Source organism: Musa acuminata, chromosome BXJ3-6, assembly GCF_036884655.1.
Source record: "Musa acuminata AAA Group cultivar baxijiao chromosome BXJ3-6, Cavendish_Baxijiao_AAA, whole genome shotgun sequence".
Lineage (NCBI taxonomy): Eukaryota > Viridiplantae > Streptophyta > Magnoliopsida > Zingiberales > Musaceae > Musa > Musa acuminata.
The window spans coordinates 36,356,697-36,369,125 of NC_088354.1; the positions used below are offsets into that span (position 1 = coordinate 36,356,697).

The 12,429-nt window shown below is 38.3% G+C and overlaps 1 protein-coding gene across 1 annotated transcript; it reads right to left on the minus strand.

The window, feature by feature from the left end:
* Positions 1-459: 459 nt before the first annotated feature.
* LOC135639853 (protein LHCP TRANSLOCATION DEFECT-like) lies at positions 460-7,529 on the minus strand. Its single transcript, XM_065153825.1, has 2 exons — positions 7,187-7,529; positions 460-856 (listed from the first exon to the last, which is right to left on the minus strand). The coding sequence occupies exons 1-2, from the start codon at positions 7,448-7,450 to the stop codon at positions 599-601; spliced, it is 522 nt and encodes a 173-aa protein (XP_065009897.1). The 5' UTR covers positions 7,451-7,529; the 3' UTR covers positions 460-598.
* Between the last annotated feature and the right edge of the window lie 4,900 nt (positions 7,530-12,429).

Sequence of the window (12,429 nt, forward strand, 5' to 3'; positions counted from 1 at the left end):
CAGTGAAAGTAATCCATTCAAGGATTAGTTGACACTGTTTGCAAACAGATTAGATTTCTATATCACAAACAGGTCGTATGACAAGAAACAACAACCGAGCACTTCATGATATGATTTTAGCATGCAAGTCGATGAATGAAGCTTTAGCTTAGTTTGCCAACTGATTACTTGAGCAACAGTGATCACATATAACAATTGATCAGAGTATCATGAATTGGAAGATAAAGAGAGATTCCAACCAAATAAAGAAAACTCCAGAGAAACTATACATCCTTCTTCCTAACCAGGGGTTTCTGTGGCAAAGCCAACAATAATGATCTCCAACGTTCTTTTCACAGCAGATTGTAATATGAAATCTGCACATTTTAGGTCAATAATCTCTTTAACTGCATTCTTTTACCTTTGAGTTGGTGCTCAAACTGATGCTTAGAGTATTTTGTCGAAGTAAAAGCAAAAAGATTATCTTCGGGAAAACATCCACTACTTGCTTGGTAATCGACTGTAGAAAATACCGATCCATTATGTTTGACATGACTAACACCGACCAACAACAATAAAAAATGAAAAATTACATAATTATGATTGAGCAGATCCTCGATCATGCCGTCTTAACAGGATAGCCCAAGATTAACTCTTTGATCTCCTCGCTGACTGCTCTATCCAATGCGGTCCTTCCATCTGCATCTTTGACATCATACTTTGCACCTGCCCTCAACAGTTCCTCAATTTTAGGTTTGTCACCTTCAGAAGCAGCCAACATCAACAAGATATCCACCGGATGAATGTTTTGGCTTAGAAGTGACTCCATCTTATCATATGAACCTTCCACAGCAAGCATTCCCATATAATTGAAATACTGCAAAAGTCAGGTAGACATTCTCTTATACCAATAAATACTAGACATGTCCACACAAATAAAGAATGTAATACCTGACTAAATATAGCTTTCTTCCTTTCATCATTAATGGTACATGAATGATATGCAAAAGTTGGGAGAGAAATTTGAGAAAGCCTGCAAGAACCCAAACAATCCTACTAGGTGCGATTACAGCTCAATCCAATATGATCCGCAAAACCCATGGGCTAGGCCAAATTTTGGCCTCACCAGTGTGAAATTGGTAGCATTAGCATATATGATCTATGCCAGCTGAAAATTCAACCTGTGTCCATATATATATAAATGCATACACATTGATTTACTCCAGATCGTGTATTAATATTCTGTCTTATAAGCATTTTTCGGTCAAAAAACCAATTGTCATGTTTGTTATGGCAGTCAATCAATTATTCTTACTGATATACGGTGGTGAATTGAAACCTGCTAAACTTATATCCCTTGAAATTTCAAAGTTAATTTAAAATAAAATCAGGCTGCTTCAAGCTAAATGAGGAATTTCATCAAATAATAACCGAACTGACACGGACTTAGCTGGTTTTGCCTAAGTCGTGCGGCACCCTTGCGTGTCCGTCCGCAAAGGTCAGCCTCCCCGAAGACTCCCATTGTCCCTTAGGATCAACAAAAGAGAGAACAGGCAAAAAAGAACACCTCAAGTGGGATCCACAAGCAAACATGTCCGAAAAACACTTCATAAACAATGCAAATTACAAACAGACTTTACAAGCTCTGAACAGTGGCACAACAAAGGGTAAAATGGTCCATTACAGACCGAAAAGCTCTCGCACGTGTCCACATGACACAACCTTTATTTACAAGCCTAAAGAGGCCACCAACCCAACTAAAGTGGGACTATTAAGCCTTCGGCCGCCCCTCTACATTCTGTACAAGGCATGAACATGCCAAAAGACACGGACATACATAAGCATTACATCAAACACCCTGTTTCAAAGTTTGTCCGTGACATTCTCCCCCACTTATCCCTTCGACGTCCTCGTCGAAGCCTTTGTGAACACTGCAACTCTTCGCCTTTGCTGAGTCTTCAATCTTCTGCTCCAGCTGTAATGCGCCTTCTGGCTCCCAGCTGCTCTCCGCTGCTGTTTTTGAGTAGTCGAACCTTTGATCCGCCATGCTGCTTCAACTCGCCAATGACTCTGACTCTGGTGTGGGGTTGGCTGAGTTGTGTTGATCCTCGTCGATTCCTGCGGATCCACCAAATGAAGGAAAAGACCATCCTTATTGCGCCAGTTTCTCAGAATTTCCACATGCTGCTTGAATTGGGTGGATGCTTGTTGGAGCTTTAACGAGCATCGCCTCGCAAACTTCTGAAGTTTTGGGTCCTTCCTCCACAAAATCTGCTCATTGACTCTTCTTTCAGTTAGTTGTCACATCCAAGTAGGTTCGCATCACTTCCGCTTTCGATTGGCATTTCGTTGGGAAATGAAGCGGACAATCTACTCTCAGTAGCACTGATCACCGCTGGTGAGGATTTGACAACTATTGTCTTCCATTATCTTCGAAGGGTCTTTGAACTTGTGCAGAGCTCCTCTGCTAGATAGATAAGAGAATTGGGGTACTCGATTTCGCCCATTCTCTTAAGAGTTGAGAAGGCAAAGGTTACTTGACTTCGCCCGCCTCCTCGAGGTTGTACTTCATGCATCGAGCTGGTTACTGGCCTTCGCCTGCTCTTTGCTCACACTTCTGAAGCACTTGAAGTGTTTGCACTCCTTGCGTTGAGTTAGCTACTGTGATTCACCTTCTCAATGCCATTGAACTTCTGGAATGCAGGAAGTTTTCACCCCAACTTGGAGTAATTCTCTGATAGATGAGGTCGCCTCTGGGATTGTACCGTCTTCTCCATCAACCCTGCCGCCTACTCCACTGAGTAGCAAAGGTACAGCACCGCGTACTGCCTGCTTCGTTCCTTGGTCGTGCACTCTTGCATGACCCGAAGTCCTTCACTTACGGCTATCTTGATGAGAAACTTGTAGACACCGGTCTTACGAAGTTTCTTGGCCTCTGCCCTTCAGCCTTGTCTCGGTACTTGGAGATTGCCTCTGCATGCTCCACCTCCTCGGCCCCTTTCACGACCAAGCGCTCTCCCTCCGTGAGAGCAAGGGATCAATGACTTTGACGGAAGTCCCGCCTCTGCGGTACCATGGCGCTGCCATGCCCATGGCCCTACTATCCGTCGCCTCGCATCTGAATCCATTTTCTTCACGATCAGTAGAGATGTCTCCGTGGCACTCCTCTGAGTCCACCTCCATTTTAACTGATTGCTTGACTTTGGGTAGCTAAGTCCCTCTGGACTCATCGTCGCTTCCTCGCCCCTTTCGACCCCCTGCTTCAACACCTCTGTGTTCTCCAAGCAGTCTGTTTGGTCGATGGAAAGACAGACTGCAACTCTCATGCATGGCCTCTGCCATTGCGTTGTAGGGTTTGCACCAATTCTGTTCTCCTTAGCTTCCTTGGTAGCAACGTTCGCTTACTCGACCTTGTCCTTTGACTTGTCGGGCTCCCTTAAGCGAATATGAGCTCTGGAGTAGTCCAACTCTCCAGCTACTTCGATCATACCTCTGCATGATCAAGTCCCTCCCATGGGACTCCCTGGTACTTGCATACGAACTTTTCCCTTGGTGGAACCCAGCCCCCATATGCTGATGACCAAGGTTTTCATCCGATGCAAAATTCGGTGCACGCCCGGAAGACCCGCCTCTGCGGTACCATGGCCTTCACTCCTTGAATCCATGGCCCTTCTTGCCGTCGTGTTGTTCACCAAAGCGGAGCTCCCAGTAGCTCCCGATCATACCTCCATATGATCTCATCCCTCACGGGACTCACTGGTGTGTATCGCATTGCCACGAACTGTTCCACCACGATCCGCTGCACCATGTCGCCTCCTGGTGACATCTCCATTGCATTCTGATCCTTGGGGAATAAACTCGAATTGTGAACCCTCCATGTGTGGCCTCTGCCAATACATCGCAGGGTCTCCTCCACCTTCGATTTTGTTCGCTCCTTTGGCAATCGACCTTCATCCACCCACTCTTGGGTCACACCTAGATGAAGCACCGCTCTAGGACAGTCCGTCGCCTAGTAGCTCCCGAAGTCCACCGACTTCACTGTAATTTGTGCACCATTGTCTGGATCCTGGGCCTCTGCCCCTACCAGCACAATCTCCGCTGCGCACCGCTTCCTTCATAGCAACTCGAATGGCAACACTGTGGCATATTCTTCAAGAGTACCCGCCTCTGCGTCCTCTTGCCCCGTGCTAAGGCCTTCTGAACCCAACTTCGCCTCCGCAAATTGAGTCGCCTTAGTTCCTCCATCAAATGCTTCTCCGAGATAAGGTGCATGTGCCCCGAAGCTCCCTTCGTCTTTGGCACCATACAAGATGAGTCCACTCCGTCAGAATGAAGGACCCATGGAACAACATGATCCTGCTCTTGCCTCTGCAAGAGCTCATGTCCTTGACCTCTGTCTAAGAAAAGCACTGTGCCTCTGCTCCATTTTCCAACTTCTCTGCTGGCTCCCTTCATGCGGCTTGGGTACTTCACCAAGTTACACCCAAGTTGCTCGCTCCTCGTTGTTGCATTGAGTCGATGGTGGCCCTCGTGCCCATCATTCCACGGGTCAGCCCTCCCTTGAGTCCGATCTCATATCGACTCCAAGTGTGCCTTCATTTGTGTTGCTCCAGGTCGCTCCCCCACTTGATCTCGCAATGCATCCACCAATGCATTCTCTCGAGCGAGATCATGCGGCAACTCCTCGCTGCTTGCTCGGTCCATTGAGCTTCGTGGAGTTGTTGTTTGTGAGGTACTCCTCCTCAACATGTGAAGTCCGTCTCACATGATTCTCCCTCTGGAGTGCCGAGACTTATCCCTCCTGGATAACTATCCCGTTGGAGCAACATCTCTCTTCGTTTCGGAGACCACCATCCCCTTGGACTACTCCGATCTGCTGAACAAACTGTGCATTGTTCTGCCTCCTGCAAACGCACTTGCTAGATTGCGACTCCCCGTCAATACAGCCCCCACTGCACCCCTCAAGGCCTAGCAACATGCTGAACTCGTTGCACACTTCAGCCTCCTACGGACGTATCCTTCACATGCCGAAGAGAAAGTTTCAATGCTCCATGGCGCCGAGTCTCGGCCACCTTGGGATGGCCACGAACATTCCGTCGTCCGCATACAAGCCCATGCATGAGTACCAAATTCTTCGAGTTAGCAATTCCCCTCACCTCTGTGAGCTTTGCATAACTCTTTTGGTCATTGAGCAACACATTCCACCTTGGATGGTCTCATTCTTGCCAAGCGCCTCGCTTGCCTAGAGCACCATCAAGTATAGTTGTCAACGTTGAGCCGTAGCTCAAACTCAGCCATCCCAACCTTTGTGCGCTCCAAATTCTTCCAAGCTTGCCTGTTCTCGTGGTGCCTCTTGCGCGAAGGGTTGGCCATTCCTCTGAATGCCAATCTCAGATGCCCGCTCCTCTGAGCGACTCTTTTCCCTACATCTCCATGCCCGTTTTCCCTATAACGGTCGCGCGTGTGCTGACTGCCCTCAACGCAGCCCCGCTAGGTCCCCCACGTTTGCATGTCAAGTGTTTCTATGAGTGCTTGTCCCGCTCTGATACCATATGACACGGACTTAGCTGGTTTTGCCTAAGTCGTGCGGCACCCTTGCGTGTCCGTTCGCAAAGGTCAGCCTCCCCGAAGACTCCCATTGTCCCTTAGGACCAACAAAAGAGAGAACAGGCAAAAGAGAACGCCTCAAGTGGGATCCACAAGCAAACATGTCCGAAAAACACTTCATAGACAATGCAAATTACAAACAGACTTTACAAGCTCTGAGCAGTGGCACAACAAAGGGTAAAATGGTCCATTACAGACCGAAAAGCTCTCGCACGTGTCCACATGACACAACCTTTATTTACAAGCCTAAAGAGGCCACCAACCCAACTAAAGTGGGACTATTAAGCCTTCGGCCGCCCCTCTACATTCTGTACAAGGCATGAACATGCCAAAAGACACGGACATACATAAGCATTACATCAAACACCCTGTTTCAAAGTTTGTCCGTGACAGAACGGGTGTGCATTAAGCAATGAAAAGTTTAAAAAACCAAAACACAACACTTGTAAATGATATAGATAAATCCCCTTTTGATCAAATTCCTTGGCAAAAATAACTTGAATAACTAAAAATCATTAACAAGTATATTTAATTAAATGTTGTCCAATGAGTCGAGGTCAAAGTGATACACACTACTAAAATTGGGAGTAAGATATTTCTGCTAAGTTGACATCCAAAATGCAAATCAGAAGGTGCAAGTCAAGGAAGAAGGGTGGAACTAAAACCAAAGAGGTTGACAACTAAAGGCCATGAAAGCAAGTGAAATGAACAGTGGTCAATTCACAGTTTGCTTTGTACAGACAGTATCCAACTTCTTGCAGGAGAAGTATGTCAGTGACCCAAAAACTATTTTTCTTGCTTCACAGCAAATTTTCTATCAGACAAGATACCAAATATATTGATGAGCCCACAATTCATTGCTTGCATAGGCAGATTTGAACTTTGCATTTATAATGAAGCAATCGAGATTGGTTAGATTAAGAGTAGCAATTTTAAAATAGTGATGCAGAAAAAAATTTCTCTAATTTAATTCTTTTTATGGCTTTTCAGTAAGTAATATATCCAAAAGATTGAAGATTTAACCAATGTATCCAAAATGAAAATAAAAGTGAATCCTTAACTATTGTGACTTGGATTTTTTTTTATTTGCCCATACATGTCTTCATTCATCCAAATGAATCAGGATTGTTGATTTGCCATTATGACACAGTCATGCACACAAGGGTATCAAACCTATTCAACTTAATCCACTTGCATTAGGATAAATACATCACCATATCTCATTATTGTTTATGTTTCTCCGACTTTAAAATACAGTTATTTAAAAACTCCCAAAATTTCTTCTTTTCTTGAATCACTTGATCCTAAGTATCTTTCTGTCTTAAAATAATTTTAGATTTAAGTTTCTGTTTTTGTTAAAAACCTTATGCAAAGTTTCTGCTTTCAGTTAAAGTTTCCCAAAGTCATGTTTTCCATCCCACCATCATCTTGCGATTTCCAATTCTTGAACCCTCTCCTCACGCATCAAAAACACCTACACAAAGATCTCCACTTTCACATCGAGCTCACAACTTTAGAACCCTAGCTCAGGGTATAAGATAACAAGTTTACCAAATAAACCTCCAAAGCCAAGAATTAAAGAATCAAAAGCAGGACTGACCTGTTCAACATCGTCCCGATCGAAATCATCCCGCGTCTGACTTCCATAGATTCCGGCGCCCTCAGCATCGACACCCCGGTTACCGAATCGGAACCAGCAGGTAGTTCGCGAGCCGTTGGTCTCCGGCCCCACCTTGGACCTCATCTTAGAGGGCTTGACCCATCCGAGCCGCCTCGTGAGGGCGAGAAACGAAGAGCTCGGCTTTGCCGAAGAGGAAGAAGGAGAAGGGATTTGGAAATAGAAATTGCAGGGAATTGAGGCCATGGCGCTCTCTCCCTCTCCAATTCTCTTCTCTTCTGTGCGTATGGTGGAAGAGCAACCGGAAACGTGGGAATTTTGTTGCCATTTTCATTTATCCTACCCCGATTGCTTCTTTTTCATTTATCCTTATGGACATTAAAAACATAATTAGATTATAAAATTAAATAAGATATATTATATATTTAATTAAATTTTAATAATGATTATCAGTCAATAAAAAAATCTATGATAAAATTTTTTAGAAGATAGTGAGAGGGACTCTCCTACTTTCTTATCCTAAGTCACCTACTCTTGTCTAAAAATAGATAGATCGAACTTTATATGATACAATACTCTTTATTAATTTTTTTTTATTTTATTACTTATAGTTATTATGTAAATGATAGAAATAAAGGAGAAGATGAGTCTAGTTCTCTTTGTAATTCAATATCATTATTATTTTTAAATTCGATAATATCGAAAGGTATTTCGAGTCTGATATTATTTTTTTCGTATAACAAAAGCATAATTAAAATTGTTATACTTATAATTTATAACAAAAGTCAAAATAATTTAGATTATAAAAGAATTTTTAAATCTATTTATGTGATTAAATCTATTTGTTAACATTCTTCGTTTACGAAAAAATATTGTCTAATTTTGATCTACGATATATTGTCGATAGCCTATTGTTAGCGACTATACTATTAAGGGTAGTGGCCTGTATTAATTGTCAGCCTTATTGTAGGTGATTGTTTCTCTTGATGCTGGCGGGCAGCTTTGTGGTGATATAATGACTCTATTGAGGGTGAACTAGGGTCACACGATGATTGTGTGAGGTTGGGTGTCATCGTGCTATGTGATATTAGTTTTGGCTAGATATGGATTGAGAGGTCATTGGTAGGAAATGATTGTCACGACAAGACATCATGACAAAAAGGAATGGTCATGATGACGAAACTTAACAAAGGTGTTTGGTGGACGACGATCGTTGACAATGGGCAACATTAATGTGGGTCGTAAGTCAAGTTGATGTTATTATTGTTGGTAGCATGGCTCGTGAAGGTGAGTACTGAGTGAAGGGTAGGGACCTACTATGGGTGTCAACCCTATCATAGACAACACAGTAGAAGTGTGACGACAACAATATTGTGCAGTGGCCCATACCACAGACAAACACAACAGAAGTGTGGCGGTAACACTTTTGTACAGTAGCCCTAATGGCAAGTGGTGGTTCAGGCCAACGATCACAAGAGCTCATGCATTGGTAGTTGTGTCGCGTGGCTGTATAGGCGATGATATTGTTGTTGTCAGCTGCTAATGTTGATAGGACACTAACGACTATAAATGATGCACGATGATGCAACACGGTGTAGGAGGTGGAGCTGCTTGCCTTTGTTAATGAAGGCTTGCACAGTTGGGTGTGTGCGTGGGCAAGGTGATAGTGATGACGGTGTAGATTATAATAGTATGTCATCGATGGCACGGGATGAGGACATCGGTCATAGAGTAGCCACCAATGGTGAGCTACTTAGCAGATGTGCAACAGAGGAAGCCATAATGAGAAGCCAGGGAGAAAATCTTGAGACTAAAGATTTTGATTATTTAGCCCTAATTTCAACCATAAGATCTCGATTGAGTTCAATCCTAAATCACATAACCTTTTAATTTTCTTTCCTATTCTAACTTAAAATTTTAATATTTTTTTAACTTATATCCTAACTTAAAATTTAATCAATCTACCTGAAATTGGATTTGATTGATTTTGACTTTGGTTAATTATGCTTTTGATCAGACTTGATTTTGACCATATCTCAATTTTGACCTAATTTCTATTTTAGTTGCACTGGATTCTGATAGTTTCAAAACAATTTTGACTAGTTTAATTGGGTTGGTATTCAACCCAATCTATTGAACCTAATTTAGGTGGTCCGATTTCTAATTAAATAGAGTCAATTGGACTAATTTAGGATCTTATACAAAACTAAAAAGTATAAATTATAGATTTCTTTTATAGTTTTATCATATGATATATTTGTAAAAATTTTTTACTTGTGATAATTAAAATTTAATTATTATTTTAAGATATTTATTTAGTTATTTATATATATCTATTTAAAATTATGAAATAATATTTATTTTTCACACAGAGATATGATTTATATTTTATCATGATTACATTCATTATATGATTTTTTATACTGATTATCTCAATAATCATCATGATTATTATTTTATTATTATTAAATTATTTTTACATAAATTAAGTTAAAATATACTTAGTAAATATTATTTATAACTTATATCTTTAAGTTTTATCTAACTAATAATTACTAAAGTGACCTCGTATGCTTATATGATAAAAATTATAAAGAATATTTTATCATTTATAGGAAGTTTTGAATTATATTTTATATTACTGTTAGTCTCGTAGTTATCAAAGTAACATTTAGACTAATAACTTATAAAATTATATTAAAAAAATTAAAATGATAATAAAAAATAATATTCATAATGATAGGATGATATTTAAATAATCTCAAAGTGAATCTATTTTAAATAATTATGTGATACGATAGAATAATACTATTTTTTATATCATTACAATTTACGATTGTGTCGATGGTATTAGTCATCCATAAACAATTTCGAGTGAATACTAAAAATATCAATACTTTACGTGAAAGTAAAATATAGATGATATCAATAGTTTATTATATTTTTAAACTCAAAGTATTAATATTATTTTTATATTTTTCAGTGGTACTCTATTCCAATCACTCTTATGCTTCTAGTGCCTTTGTATTCTTATATTTAAATTATTTACAATGGTTAAAGTATATATAATTTATATTGGGTGTATTAAATCTTGATCCATATTATTGGGTAAAAGGTTCATAGATTTGACTAATGAAAATACCATAGAATAGATTAATGAAATGAATACTTAAGAAAAATCATATACGTTTAATCTAATATCCATAAGAATGATAATTGTAAATTACATAAAAACTTCATGACCATTGCAACTAGCACACAAAAATATATAAGAGCTATTGAAGATAGATTTATATATATTAATAAACCATTAATTAACATATTAATAAATAAATTATATAACACATTGATTAGTCTCACATAAAAATTGGGCAAGACTAAGATTGTTTTATAAAGATCTCATGAGTATATTATTATCAATATAAACTTAAATATTTTAATCAATAGTTTGAGCCACTCAAATTGGAGTATTTGAGTGCCAAAAAGAAATATGTAAACTCATATCTTTGGAATCAAATATTACAAATGTTCTATATAAAATTTGGAGTATTGGTTCTCAAGTTTTAACTCATATTACTAATAATATATAGGATTTTTTATAATATGAAAACTAAAAGAATATACATAAAAATGATAATAGAATGCCTAGAGATAAATGGATTTTACAAACATATGTTATATTCATACATTTTTTAGAAATTTAATTTTTCTATTTAGAAATGATAAGTTAAGTTATTATCTTTAGTTTGATCATAGTAAACTCAGTATAGTTTATTATTCTATAAAAGTTGGCTTTAGAATTTTGTGTGATGATTTATACAAAATTAATTTAAATTTTGGGTTGATGACTCTGTAATCAAATGTTGGATTGAAATATAGTTTTAAGGTAAGATATTTATATTTGTGATTGCCTTATAGAGAAAAGAATCTTCGATCTACATGAAAACAAATTAGATCCAAGACTTATTTTAAAAATATTTTCTTAGTTATCTAGAAAAATCAAGGAATACAAATTTTATTACCCTCATTATAGAAGGAATACAAACCTAGCAATGTAATATTCTTTAAATTTAAAAATAATAAAATTAGTGAGAGTGAAAAACTTAAAAAAAATTAATTTTACTATAGAGGATATATAAATTGATACTCCTTTACCCTTTTTTATTTGTGAGGTTGTTGTTTCTTAAATAAGTAAACGAATTGAGTAAATAATAAATTAATATTAATAAACCCATAAATAATATTGATGTCATGATTAATGATATTGTAGAACAACTATTATCGATGGTCTCGGGTAGCCTTTTCCTATTTGGACCCCATTATCATGTCAATACCAAATATTGTGCTTAATCAATTAATTAAATTATTAACTTCGTTTGAACTAAGTCATTGATTAAAATATCTAAGATAAATTAATAATAATAAATTTATCAAATCCTTATAAGTCAATCTTATTATTGTCTACTTCTAATGTGAGACTAATCGACGTGTTATATATATTTTTTTTCATGTACATCAATAAATCGAGTCAGAAGACTCATCATGACGTAGAGACACCACTGGGTAACGCCTTACATGCATTATATTAAGATTTGGTTTAGACTATATCGATTTTTGATGATAATGTCAAACCGTTGAGTGAAGAAAAAAAATTATAATAACCTGATTAGTCCCATATCAAAATTAAGCAAGATTAAGATTGACTTATAAAATTTTAATAAATATATTATTATTAATTTTAATTTATTTATTTTAATTAGTGATTTAAGTTAAACGTAGTTGATAAGTTAATTAGCGTAACAAACTAATATTTGGTATCAAAATAGATATGTCTCATGCATCATATTAGGATTTAATTTTTTTGATATTTTGATCAAGAGCTTACATCAAATGAATGTGATAAACCAATCCATCTTTGTCGACATTTAAATAAGATCTTCAACCTAATTAGATACATGTATTTGCACAGATCTGCATGGAATGGTGACGACCCAGCTGCTATCGAGCATGATCCTGAATTCATACCATCCATGGGAATATTTTACTGCACTTAAACTCCTTCCGAGATCACAACTTTACTTAAGACCAATCAAGAAATCATCTAACGCATCATTTTTGGATTTCTGCACCTTCTTTAATAGCTCATGGAACTGCAGCCAACATCTGTGGGCAGAACATGGAACCCAACCTCATGTTTAAGCGATCATGAAGTACTTTAGTAGCTT